Source organism: Malaclemys terrapin, chromosome 2 (genome assembly GCF_027887155.1).
Source record: "Malaclemys terrapin pileata isolate rMalTer1 chromosome 2, rMalTer1.hap1, whole genome shotgun sequence".
In the NCBI taxonomy this organism is placed as follows: Eukaryota; Metazoa; Chordata; order Testudines; family Emydidae; genus Malaclemys; species Malaclemys terrapin.
In genome coordinates, this window is record NC_071506.1 from 67090577 (window position 1) to 67104757 (window position 14181).

A 14181-nucleotide genomic window follows, 5' to 3' on the forward strand; every position below is an offset into this window, starting at 1 on the left:
AGTAAATCAGGCTCAACATTGCATCGGACTGGGAGCCAGCATTCTTTTCTCAGCTCTGCCATTGATTTGTTTTGTAATCTTAGACTAGCTTTATACTGTAATCTCTGTCTCAGTTCCTTCCTCTGTAAAACTGGGAAGATGCTTGAGTCAGCCACAGGAGCGTTGTGGAAAATTAATTAGTAAGTGTACGTAGAGTAATTTCAAAATGAAAAGCACTATTACGAGTGCTAAATAAAATGACTGCTGAAAGATAATGGTAGCTAAACCAGACAGTACTGAATGCTGCTGGAGCAAGTAGCATGAAAGAGCAGACATGACTGAAGAACCTCAGAGCCCTGATTGCGCTGTATTTCAACTCACACACAGTCCTCTTTCTTTTCTTATGGTTTCCATTCCAGAAAGGTGTAGAATCTTTTCCGCAGTCGTTTTGTCTCTAACATGTGATTTCAGCATGGTTTGCAATGCTGTCTGTTGTGTGTTAACTTACAGAGAATGTGCATTTAATGGCACGTTAAACAGATGCTCCTTTTTGTTTCTTGGCTGCATGTAAAAATACAAATTCCTGGTGTTACCAAACTGTGTTTGATTGGGCTCAGTATTGTTGTTTCATCTCAAAGTTCCCCCAAGTCAATGGCTCTTCAGGCTGACACTCCTAAGACACATCAGTTTCAGAGCCATGGGTACACAAGGGAGCAATGTGGCCAGGATCGTGCCCAACTGCTTCTGACTGCCCTATGAATGAGATACTCATTTTGCAGCTGCATGAACCTGAGGTGACCTTTCGGCATGAGATCAAGCAAGACTCAAACCCCTGACCTACAAGCACCTTAATCAGCCACTGCACCTATGTGAACCTCATATTTCAGATGAACCTTTAAATTTTCCCTCTTAGATTTAATAAACGGCTTTTTTTTTAAAAAAAAAAAGCTTAAAATTAAGGTTCTTATCCTCTGCTACTGTCAAACAGTAGAGCGCAAGTCAGGAATGTGTGTGTAAAGGTGGCTCAATTGTTCCCTCTACATTATCCTGATTCTGCAGAGACAGAGTAACCAAAGAGCTGCTCTGAATTGCCCTAGCTGCTCTAAGGGTCTGAAGCCACAGCTGGGGATCAGTATTGAACTGGGGCATCCCAGTCATATTCCCTCATCCCTACTATGTTGCAGCAGGGAGTGGCCTAAGAGCCCTTGTCAGCTGTGTACTACTAGAGACACACAAACTGGGATCATATTCCTGGGACAGATATACCAAACTTCAGGGCCCGATTGAACTGACAGGGCAATGCAAAGCAGCCACATTACACAGGGAGAATCTGGTGTCTAGGCTGTAAAAGAAGCCAATAGTGCAGGGGGTTTTGAGGTTTAAACTGTCTGTGGTATAACCCTGGAAGAATTCTATTTTGGGCTAGGGGGTTGGGAGGGAGAGAATCATTATCTTTTTCTAAGAGCACTCTCCAGTCCTGAAGGGCCTTTAGTGAATGGCCACGGTACTGATCACACTAAATGGGATTTTTATTAGCCTAGAATTAACCATAACCAGATTCCTTAAGTAATGTTGTGACGCATGACCAGAAAGGGTTAAGCATCCTGCAGGATAAATGACTCAAATTCAACCCTTAGAAACATATGGGGAGATAATGTTTGTGTTTTTGTGTATTTACATATACATTGGTAGAGGTCAACAATGTAATCAAAGGTTTCAGAGTAGCAGCCGTGTTAGTCTGTATCCGCAAAAAGAACAGGAGTACTTGTAAAAAGAAGAACAGGAGTACTTGTGGCACCTTAGAGACTAACAAATTTATTTGAGCATAAGCTTTCGTGGGCTACAGCCCACTTCTTCGGATGCCCATGAAAGCTTATGCTCAAATAAATTTTTGTTAGTCTCTAAAGTGCCACAAGTACTAATGTAACCAAACATTCCCTGTCTATGCTGTATTCTGTTAATTCAGAGATCAAAAGAACATTTTAACATTTAAATGAACTGTAAACATAGGATATCACTGTATTCATCTCTTTTTGAAATGTATAGCAAATCATCTGGGAATGGTGGAAAAACAGGCAATTGCCTTATGTTGATCTATGTGAATAATTACCGGCTATGCTTAGGAAATGGATCCACTTCAAAGTCCACATGAGTGCCTATTGTTCGATTAAGGACTCTCACCCATCAAATGTGATGGCAAAAGTGAAAAATCGGGATGGGGGTGGGAGGTAATCGGTGCCTATATAAAAAAAGCCCCAAATATCAGGACTGTCCCTATAAAATCGGTACCTCTGGTCACCCTACCCTGGAATTGTATAAAACACCTTTGGGTCCCAATCCTTTTTATCTCAGATCTACTTGAGGTTTCATGCAGCAGAAGCCTAAGCCATAAGGACTGAGATCCCAATTCTGACTGGACCTCCCTGAATACAAACATTGGACTATAGCCTATGGACTATTTCTGAAAGAACTCTTTGCATCTACAAAGCTCTCCATCTCTGTTATGAATCTGAATCTCAAGATTGACTTATGTCTGTATGTATGCTGTTCTTTTAACCAATTCTCTTTCCCTTTTCTTTTCTAATAAATTTTAGTTAATAAGAATTGGCTGTAAGCGTATATTTGGGAAAGGTCTGGAATATTCATTAACCTGGGAGGTAATGTGCCCAATCCTTTGGAATTGGTAGAACCTTTTTTATATGATGAATAAGATTTTCAGAAATCCTCCTCATACCTGACTTGGATGTCTAGGTGGAGGTCTGAGGCTGGGTTACATTAAGGGAACTGTGTTGTTGACTTCATAACCAGTGAGGTATAAATTAAATAAAATTAAATAATAAAAGCTGCTTTGTGCTGGCTTGGTAAATCTAAGTATTGGAATATCCACCAGCTTTTGGGATTGCCTGCCCCTTCTGTGCAGTTCACCAGAATTGAGTGACCTCAGCTGGCTCCCCTGGGATTCTGGTCACAAATGTCTAGCCAATGGAAGAAATAGTGATCAAGAGGACTCAGTGTATGCAGGGCTGACCAGAGGATTCAGGGGGCCTGGGGCAAAGCAATTTTGGGGGCCCTTCCATAAAAAAAAGTTGCAATACTATAGAATACTATATTCTCGTGGGGTGGGGGGGCGGGGCAAATAGCCCCACTTGCCCCCCGGGCAGCCCTGCGTTTATGTAAAAAAAAAATTAAGATTTAATCCTGATGTGACCAAAATGTTAATTGGTGCAGCATGATGAATAATGATGGCAGTCTACAACTCTTCAGAAACATACTCCAGGTTTGGTTTTGGTTTTTACAACTTATTAAAGAGGCCTTATATAATATTTCTTTTCATTTTGTATCAATGTTTATGTTAAAGATGTGAGCAAAAACTTGGGCAGGGAAGGCTTTTAGCTTCAGTTAGCTGCTTTGTATTCTAAACAGTGCAAAACGCCCACACAAAACTAAGGAAGATGAAACAGAGTAGTTTGTTGGGCAATCATTTACCAGAATGTAATGTTACCCAAAAAAAAAAAAAAAAAGGAACTGGAAAAAAAAATTGAGACCTCCAATGCTGGATAAGAATTATGACAAAATAATTGCTACATGTCTCTGGTTTATTTTATTCCTACTGAAAAAGGGTTACAACAGGGGTAGGCAACGTATGGCACGTGTGCCAAAGGCGGCACGTGAGCTGATTTTCAGTGGCACTCACACTGGTCCTGGCCACCAGTCCAGGGGGCTCTGCATTTTAATTTAATTTTAAAATGAAGCTTCTTAAACATTTTAAAAACCTTATTTACTTTACATACAACAATAGTTTAGTTATGTAACAGACTTATAGAACGAGGCCTTCTAAAAACGTTAAAATGTATTACTGGCACGCGAAACCTTAAATCACAGTGAATAAATGAAGACTCGGCACACCACTTCTGAAAGGTTGCCGACCCCTGGGCTAGAACATTGACCCTGGATTTTGGGTTCGTCTCTCTCATGACCAGAACCTGGTTCAATAAAAGATATTACCTCACCACCGTGTCTCTCTAATATCCTGGGACCAACACGGCTACAACTACATTGCATAGAACAATGAATTTACAAGCTCGGACTGGGTTAAACAGGCCTGAATAAGATTATTTTTTACAATAACAATGCTTTGAGCATTTCAAAATGGAGGATTAAGCACATTCAGTAGAAATTCTGTTAAGAGTTAACTATGCAGTTAAAGATGGATACTGTATGTGTGTGCAGTTAGCTAACTGTAGTAAATGGTTACAGGAATTTGGAAACTCAGCTCTTGAAGCAGAAGGAGATTATAAAGTACACTGGGTCACTAGCTTTGGAGCAAGAGGTTATGGAGCTTGTAAACACAAGCACATAAGAGCTCTTAAACTAGGGAAATTTCATCACCTGGCAGCTTCAGGAGCCCATTAGCTCTGGATCAAGGACAAGATCCACTAATGAAGCAAATAGAGCTCGTTAGCTGTGCTAGTTAAATTGCTATGCAGGGAGCTGTTGTCAGTTGTGAATGGAGACAGGAGAGCATAACCATTTTGCATGCTGATTAGCTTTGAACTGTTGTATTAACAACCTTTGCTAGCATAGCTTGCAAAAGAAGCTGGTGGAATATATATAGTTTCCAAACTGATGAATGGAGACTAAAGAATGTACAGCACCTTGGAATTGCTCAATCACATAGTTGACAAGCAGAAGAGTTTACAGGAGGTGGTACTTCTTGTAAACTCTGTTAGCTCCTGAGCACCAGACCAAGGAAATTATACAATCAGCTGATGTGTTAGTTACTAGCTGTGCAAGACAAATAGTGGTGTAACAAGGAGCTAGCAGGGGAATCTGTGAAAGACAATTCAGTTCTGATTTTTGGTTCTCCATTATTATTCCAAACATCCTTTCTGGTGTACTCTACATCTTTGGTGCCCAATTCTATACTGCTGAATTCAACAAAAGACTGTACCCTGATTTGATGTTGGTGCTTATTAGCACTGGCTTCAGTACAATTACAGCAGGTGTGAAAGATGCCAGCTATTAAATTTAGGCTATTTTAGATAGATGTTTTTGTTTGGTTTGGTTTTAAAAAGAATCTGAAACAACCAAAACACTATAACCTCTGTAGATCTAAACCATTCTTTTCAATGATTGAAGATTTTTCCCCTGAACAATTGTGAATTAAACTTGCAGGGTTATAAGCCCTGAAAGTGGGGGTTGTGATGGAAATGCCAATTCAAATTTATACCAAATAATGCTGTAAGAAGTCAGCAGTGTTCAACTAAGTGTTTGGTTTTAAGGGCCATTAAGTGCTGTATCTATTTTTGTGCTGTCAGTCGGTCACAATGACCACATCCTCTCTCTTTTTTACACCCCACTATCTGACAGGCCACTTCAGATCACTATGACCATTCCTCTGGATGCTTCCTGTTTACTTTCTTCCTGTTGCACCATAAACCCTTGGTTAATTTGTTATTCTGCAAGGAGTGCAGGTTCTCTCAAATAGTTTGTGCAGACCACACACGGAACACCAATGCACAGCTATTTCAGGATATTCACAAAACAATGGTACCCCCCAAGAGCTGTGTGTTTGTGACAAACGTCAACACGATGCAACAGCAAAGTGAATGTACAAGCAAAGAGAAAACCTCATGCTATTGCTGGTTTTTCTTTTTTTCCTGGGAAGTTGGAATAAGCTGGCACAGAGCCTGCCAGAGTGGTGTGAATTAGACTGTCACACACAGTTCAAGTCTGTGTCAACCAAAGCAAAATGTGCTGGTCTTGGCTTAAGCAGTTGAATGGGAATTTCCTTTTATTTATTTATGTTGAGACACAGCTTTCCAATTTCTTTTCCCTCAGGATAAGCATGGAGATATGAACCAATGCATGAAGCATAAGCTAATGCACAAGCCAGGCACATCCTGAAAAATTTATTAAACATGTTTTTCATACCCCTCTGTTCTTAGTACAGTCTGTGTTGTTGAAAACGGAGTTTGTATCACTGGATTTACTGTCAGATTTGCTGTGAAGCTACAATTATTTAAAACTGAATATCTAAGAAGGTGAACAACACAGCTTGAAAATAAAGTGTCTCTGTCTTAGGCCCTAAAGAATTATTAAATTTTATTAAAGGACTTTAATCAAACAAGTTAGCAACAGAAATAGTTCATCATCCTTTCCATCTTCCAGGTACCAATCCCTATTGTACATTTCTCTAGTGCTTTGTTCACTGTAGTATTAAAAGTCCTCATAGGGTTTCCTGCACATCCCTTCAGAGACTGTTCCACATCTCAGCCTCAAGAGGCTTTTCCCGATTTTCACCCTGAATTTTCCTTTTTGAAAATTTCATCTTCACAGCTAGTTCTATCTGGGGGGAGGGTAAATAAGGCACTGAGTCTCTGAGGCCCAGACTTCAATGGGGCTCTGCTTGGGTGCAGGTTTAAGTCTTCATCTCCACAGGTGTTTTCATTCTTCAGATATTTGTAAACAGTTATCATTGTCCCATCACCTTAGTAGTCGCTTAGCCAAGCTGTACACAATTAGCTTTTTAGCTCTTTCCTCACTATAAATCAATTTTTCCAGGCTCTGAATTACTGATAAGGTGGTGCCCAGAACTGAACATAATATTCCAAATACAGCAGAACCTATCCAGTCCATCATCTGTGATGTTGTGCAGTCTATATGGTTTTATAAAAACATGATAATAAGTGAATATAATGTAACTGGGATATGCTTCGTGCAAAAGGTCTCTTGTAAGGTATCATTACAAAGCTCATAATCTACTGAGTGTGATCATCCTATTTGTAGAAATGTACCATTCTTGTATCTAAAACTAGAAATATAAAACATAACTCTGAGGGCCTATTGTAATTATGTAAAGTGTGGGCCATTAATGATGGTTTGGAATCTTGATGACTCCCATTAACAAGGACCATTGTCTGCAGATGGCTGTGTTTACCTGTTAGTCTTCCTGTATATGTGTGTGCTGTGAAGTCTTGCAGTGACATGTGATCATGTCACCTGAACTGGAATCCATCTTTAACCTGGTGCTTTTCCAGTGAGGGGGGGTGGAAACCCAAAGGGACAAAGAGTTCCCGCCTTATGCAAAAGATATATAAAGGGGTGGAAGAGAACAGAGAGAGAGAGGAGCCATCATGAAGAATCCCCTCGCTATCACCTGAGCTGCAACAAGAGCTGTACAAGGGGAAAGAATTGTGCCCAGGCCTGGAAGGTGTCCAGTCTGAGAAAAAACTTACTGAACCACCTCTGAGGGTGAGATTATCTGTATTCAGTTTGATTAAACATAGATTTTCGCATTTTATTTTATTTTGCTTGGTGACTTACTTTGTTCTGTCTGTTACTACTTTGAACCACTTAAATCCTACTTTCTGTATTTAATAAAATCACTTTTTATTCATTAACTCAGAGTATGTATTAATACCTGGGGGAGCAAACAATTGTGCATCTCTCTCTATCAGTGTTATAGAGGGCGAACAATGTATGAGTTTGCCCTGCATAAGCTTCATGCAGGGTAAAACAGATTTATTTGGGTTTAGACCCCAGTGGGAGTTGGGCATCTGAATGCTAAAGACAAGCACACTTCTGTGAGCTGTTTTTGGGTAAACTTGCAGCTCTGGGACAAGTGATTCAGACCCTGGGTCTGTGTTGGAACAGACGGGAGTGTCTGGCTCAGCAAGACAGGGTGCTGGAATCCTGAGCCGGCAGGGAAAACAGGAGCAGGGGTAGTCCTGGTAATCAGGTAGCAACTCCCAAGGGGGGTTCTGTGATCCAACTCGTCACAAGGTGGTGCCCAGAACTGAACACAATATTCCAAATACACCAAATACACCAGAATCTATCCAGTCCATCATCTGTTGTCTTTGCACATGCAGTCCAAAATTGCATTGTTTTTTTTGGCAGATTATAAATTCATGTGGGGTTTGATGTCTGCAACTGGGTCTCTGTTAGCCTTACCAATTCACACATTTTTCCTCTCCCATAGAGTACATGTATTTTCTAGTACGTTTTCCCATCTACGTTATATTTTTCCAGTTTTTCATTTTATTATTTTCTGCTCATGTTTTTAATCTCTATTGGTCCCGTTCTGTTATCTACAAAGGCTAAGTATCAATCTATTTCTCATACCTGAATAGTTTTTCCTTGAAAAATACCCAAAAGAGACTTCCACAGATAGTTCAGACAAGCTACCAAACCTGCAGCCACCTTGGACCAATGGTTATGGAGTAAGGCAGTCCCAAATACTAGGTCTGTTTTAAGCTTGGGGCCTACAACTTAATGGCTTCACTGCATTGGCCTGTACCAGCCTGTGTATCCATAATAAGTCCAAATCATATGTATTTATATATTGGCTACATTAAACTTTTGATTGTCATTACCAATACCGTATTACATTATTTAACATTTCTATTGCCTTTTCTCATGCACTGTAACAAATCAGTACAGCAAGCTACAAAATAAAGAGTCCGTACCAGTCTAACACTCATAAAAACCAATACCCTACCAGAAGCAAACAACTATTGTAAGTTAGTAGCACATGTTAAAATATTCAAAAGCATGAAGATGATTTAAGAGCATAAGCCCTATTGACTTTTCAGTTGACTTTTGGCTCCTAAGTCATTTTGGTGCTTTTGAAAGTTTTACCCACAATGCACAAGGTATCCCATGTATCATTTGTAGCTGGGGGCTGCCAGTTGGTTTAGTAAATCATGTGTTGGCATTCTGAACCATCCTTCACATACATTTCAGTTATAGAACAAAATTATCCCCAAATCAGTTTGAAAGTGATAGTGATCTCTGACGCTAAACAGAATTTCTTTACTAGCTGACTCAGCTCAAGGAAAGGTGAAAAGAATGCATTAGCCTTATTTTAAAGATTTGCAAATGCATGTAACATCTGGAACTAGTACTACCATCTTACACATATCTGCTAGAACTGAAAACAATCCCCCCTGCTGCAAACAAAGAGACATATCACTGACAATAAAATTGATGTTACTAATGTTAAAGTGTAGGCTTAATCATACACACACTCTGTGAAATATCTATTCTTTTTTCTATCTCCCACAAAAATAGCTCTAAACGTCACACCAAAAAGTCTTGGAAGACCACTGTTACAAAAACAGATTTTTTCAACAGTGCCTGATATGAGGTTCATCCTCCAAGATACTAAATGCTTCTTAGTGTTCTTTAGAATATAACCATTTACCTGAGCTGAGAAGTCAATTAGCTTTGGAAGCAGTACTTTACTTCCTTCATCACTCTTCAGAAAATCCAGCAGACTGCCTGTTTCAATGCAGAAAGAATAAGTCAGCACAGTTCACAAGTAAAATAAAGACTAATAAGTCTATAGCCAGCCTCACTACCTTCTGCATGGTTTTTTTGTTTTGTTTTAACATATTTTTAAGTCGACCACAATTAGTTATATGGTTCTTTACATGCTATAACAACAATGCCGATCCAATATCTGAGTTGATCAGCTATGCAGCTTTCTGTGGTGAAAACTAAATGGTCAGGCTTCTCCCGAGTTCAACATTGTTTAAGGTTTGTTTGTTTTTAAATTTGAGTGATTGATTTTTTCCCGTTCTAAGGAATATCAGCAAAGTTGCCCACAATTATCAACCTAGTTATCAATGGCAATATTTTAAAAAGTCACAAAAAGCATGTCTAACTCAAAGCCCTTTGGTAGTAAAATACAACTAAAATATCTATTTACACAGGATTTGATTCTGCAGCCTGACTAGCACTGTGTAGTAATTATTCATAAAAGCATGGTACAGAAGTCCTTCCTGTTGGGCCCATCAACAGGACTTTTCATGAATTTAACTGCAGGATAGCAGCATATGGTTCAAAGCATTCACCCACTTTGGCAGAAAACATAAGTATTGGATGCATAACGCAAGGTCATCAAGATATTATAAGTGATATGTTTATTATTTGTTAAACTAGTTTTAGAGTGCTTGAGTGATTTCTAAAAGGATGCATCTTAAAACACATGAGCATAAAATGAAAACTCTTGTCCTCTCTTAAGCTAGATACTTGATCATTTAATATAAAAACTACAAAAAAGTAAAATTAACACAATTATTTCTCCCCTTTTTTGTTACTAGAGGTTGATTTGACATTTAATTAGGAAGTGCTCACAGAGTCCAACAACTCTCACCTTTTGCCATGAATTCTGTTATAATATAGATAGGTTCCTCTTTGCTGACTACAGCATACAGCCTTACTAACTTGTCATGCTGAAGTGTTTTCATGAGGTTGGCTTCCTCCATGAATGCTTGTACAGACATCGTTCCAGGCTTCAGGGTCTTCACAGCCACTTTTGTACTATTATTATAGTAACCTAAAAAGGAAGGGATTATTATGGCACAGAACTCATTCAGCACAGCGCACTGACTGTTAGGAGAGGTCAGAAACCAGACTGGACTTCATGAATGGTATAAACCTGGTGAGAAGTGTCCAGACACAGCACAATTAAATTACTTGTACTATAATCATACCATATTTTGCAATAAAACATATCAATGTATGGAGAGAGGGTCTGTTAATGCACAATGTTCTATTTGTGTAAGTCATTTACCTGAAAACTCAAATTAAAAATAAGCAACCACTCTCTGTAGTAAGGTTTCATTTATAAATAGTTCATAAAAAGTAAATAAATGATCACTAGATAGTTTAATGAATGTCTAACTAGAATTCAGCAAGTCACTAGCTTGCTTATAACTTTCTAATCACATCTTTAACTTATGTCCCTATAAGAAGACTACTCATACCTGTAACATGTTTATAACACGAGAGGGGTAGCTGTGTTAGTCTGGATCTGTAAAAGTTTCTCCTCCCTTGGTTTTCACACCTCAACTGCTAGAAGAGGGCCTCGTCCTCCCTGATTGAACTAACCTTGTTATCTCCAGACTGATTCTGGCCTGCATATATATACCTGCCTCTAGAAATTTCCACCACATGCGTCTGATGAAGTGGGTATTCACCCATGAAAGCTTATGCTCCAATATGTCTGTTAGTCTATAGGGTGCCACAGGACTCTTCGATGTTTAGAACAGTTATTAATAATTTATTAACCCTTATAAATGATTCAGAAATAGAACCTTCAGTGTGACCAAATACATTTTTAAAATTATGTTTCAGGAATGCAACACTGTAGCACTCAGGTGAAGGTTTAAAACCTCATTATTGCTTGTCAGGTGATCTTTTGCCCAGGAGGTGGGGGGGATTGTTTTGCTTTCCTTAATTACTTTAAAAGTATGCTAGTGCCCAAGAATAAAGGGAAAGTCCTAACGAGCCTCCCTGCAAACCTATATTAAGGTCAGATACAGCTTTGTCTTAATTCAATACCCTTTAAACCAGTGGTTCCCAAACTTGAGCCGCCGCCTGTTCAGAGAAAGCCCCTGGTGGGCTGGGCCAGTTTGTTTACCTGCCGCGTCTGCAGGTTCGGTTGATCGCGGCTCCCACTGGCTGTGGTTCGCAGCTCCAGGCCAATGGGGGCAGCGGGAAGCGGCGTGGGCCGAGAGATGTGCTGGCCGCCCTTCCTGCAGCCCCCATTGGCTGGAGCGGCGAACCGCAGCCAGTAGGAGTCGTGATCGGTCGAACCTGCGGACGTGGCAGGTAAACAAACCCGCCTGGCCTGCCAAGGGCTTTCCCTGAAGAAGCAGCAGCCCAAGTTTGAGAACCACTGCTTTAAACTACATTAAAAAGGTACAAACAGCATCAGTTGGAGAAATAATTTGGAATAAAATAAGTATATGATGTATTGAACTGTATGTGCTGAGATTTCATGAAATATGCTAATTACCCATATATCAATGTACAAAGATTAGTACATGGATATGGAAGATAAAGGAATATTTTCTGATGGAATCAATGTAGAATATTCTTAATACATAAACTTTAGTGATAAAATAATATTTTATTCAGGTGTAGCAATCTTTAAAAGCCTGTGTTATTTAATTTTTACTGAAGTGATATAAAAAAGTATCCTTCTAAACATGCCATTCTTAACACAAGTGCACTAATAAAACCAAACCTCAACTCTTTGTGCTGCAATCTATGTATTTCAACACTGAAAAAATATGTACAGGAAGAGGTAAACTTTCATGACTCAACCCACCAGCTACATTTCTCTACTCAACAACAATCTGTACAATTTCAACACAGTTTGTGTGTCTACCTGAAAGTCAGCAACTCCTTAATCTCTACTTAAACTCCCTTATGCATTAGTAGTGTGACTGTAAATCACAGCTTGTTACATGGTGAGTTAGTTCATGGAAAGCCATTATGTGAATCCCATGTACTAACTCTGCGCTTTCCACACTAAGCCATACTCCAGGACTTTTAATGCACTGTTGTGGCGTTTATGTGGCAAGTTAGTGTGCAACAAAGTGGTGTGCTGTTGATTCAGACCCTGGCTTGCAGCACACTAACTCACTGTGTAGACAGGCCCTCAGTCTGTTTTGCACAGTGATGAGCCAGAAGAAAGTGAACGTTAAAGAAGCTGGGGGCTACTTCACCTTATATCTTTAACTGGTTCCTTCTTATATAAGTTAACACTCCTTGGAGACTCTACATGTGGGGAATGTGCAAGTAAAGTAAGTAAATCTAAGAGAATCTGAGTGTAAGAGGGGCAAAATTAATCCAAGGAGATCTGACACCATTTTATGTATCCCTTCTCAATTGGGTCCTACAATTTATTTATTTTTTAGTTTTCATTTCATTTAACATTTTCAGTATGAGATAAAGCAGTAATCTCATTATATAGCATGTGTGGATAGTAACATGAGACTTTCATTTGCTCTGAAAGTACAAGTTACTAGTACACAGAATAATTAATTTAAAAAAACCCTTAAGAACCCAGATTTGTAAAGTTAGATATGGGCAACTATGTACTTACATTGAAGTACATGCCTCACTTATGAATGCAGACATCTAATATTTGTGCACAAATTGCAAAGCCATGGGCAGGCAAAGATATTCAATTAGTGTGCCGGCAAATCTGCCTGTCCAACTGTGTGTGCCTAAAGCTGAAATCCTACTCCGGAATGTCCACCATTTGGAAGGGCAGGAGGAAAGAATATATCACATCACTGAGAATATGGATACAATTTTCACCCAATTGAAATCAATGGCAGTTTCTTCATTTACTTCAAATGAGCAAGAATTTCACCCATTCTATTTTAAGGGGCGCAATATTTGTACTAAAATTAAAGGTCACCCTGCTTCATTAATCTCCGCTAGGTCTTTGTGTCACTTGAGGTGTGAATGCCAAATTCTAGTGCAGGGATTCAATAAAAATATTTAATTCTATGTATGTGGCTTCATTAAAATCCCAAGTATTTCAGACTGTAAACTTAAAACCAGCACTGTAATATACACTAATAAAGACTGTCATCATGTTGTGTATTCATTTTACAACAGGCTCTGATTTCATATATATGAATCATAGAAGATTAGGGTTGGAAGGGACCTCAGGGAATCATCTAGTCCAACCCCCTGCTCAAAGCAGGACCAATCCCATATGACTGTGATCTTGTAAAATCAACTACTACATATGCAGTAGTTGCACATATAAAATGCTCTCTCTTATTCTGCTTCCATTGAAGTCAGTGGATATTTTCCCTTCAATCCCCCAGAGTCAAATTCTTATTCCTGACAAACACCTGAACAATTTTTTGACTCTTCCACCACAAGGTGAAAGCTTATTTTCATTAGGGGACTTGACAACAGGTAATCTATATTGAACAATATTTTTTCCTATTTAGACTTTTGTTTAGTTTCTAACATTCAGAGTCTGAATAATCTAGGAAAGCTCTGCTTTTTCCAGGGTGTGTGTTTAGTCAGGGTTCCTTAGTCTATCTATCTATCTGAGGTACTTACATCATGGTAGCATTTGAGCACCTCACATTCTAATGTGTATTTGTCCTCACAGCACTCCTGTGAAGTACTATTATCTCTGTTTTCCAGATGAGGAACTAAGGCACAGGGAGGCTAAGTTTACTTGCAATTGGGCACAAAAGAAGTTTATGGGAGAGCAAGGAATAGAACCGACATCTCCAAAGTCCTAAGCTAATGCTCTAACCACCACATTGGCTCTCTCCTCCGCCGCAGAGAACAGAAGGAACTCTGAAAGCAGTCTTAAGGCCAGTCACATTGTATAAAAAAGTTCAGCTGAGAATATAAGAAAGATTGTCT

General features: G+C 39.2%; 1 protein-coding gene across 2 annotated transcripts in view; it reads right to left on the minus strand.

Annotated features, from left to right (window-relative positions):
- LYN (LYN proto-oncogene, Src family tyrosine kinase) overlaps positions 1 to 14181 on the minus strand; it is a 90738-nt gene that overhangs the window by 17420 nt on the left and 59137 nt on the right. For both annotated transcript variants that reach the window (XM_054018430.1, XM_054018429.1), the window contains exons 9-10: positions 10142 to 10324; positions 9188 to 9264 (exon numbers count right to left, since the gene is read on the minus strand). In XM_054018430.1, coding sequence (XP_053874405.1) covers positions 9188 to 9264; positions 10142 to 10324 — 260 coding nt within the window. The remainder of the gene's footprint in view (positions 1 to 9187; positions 9265 to 10141; positions 10325 to 14181) is intronic.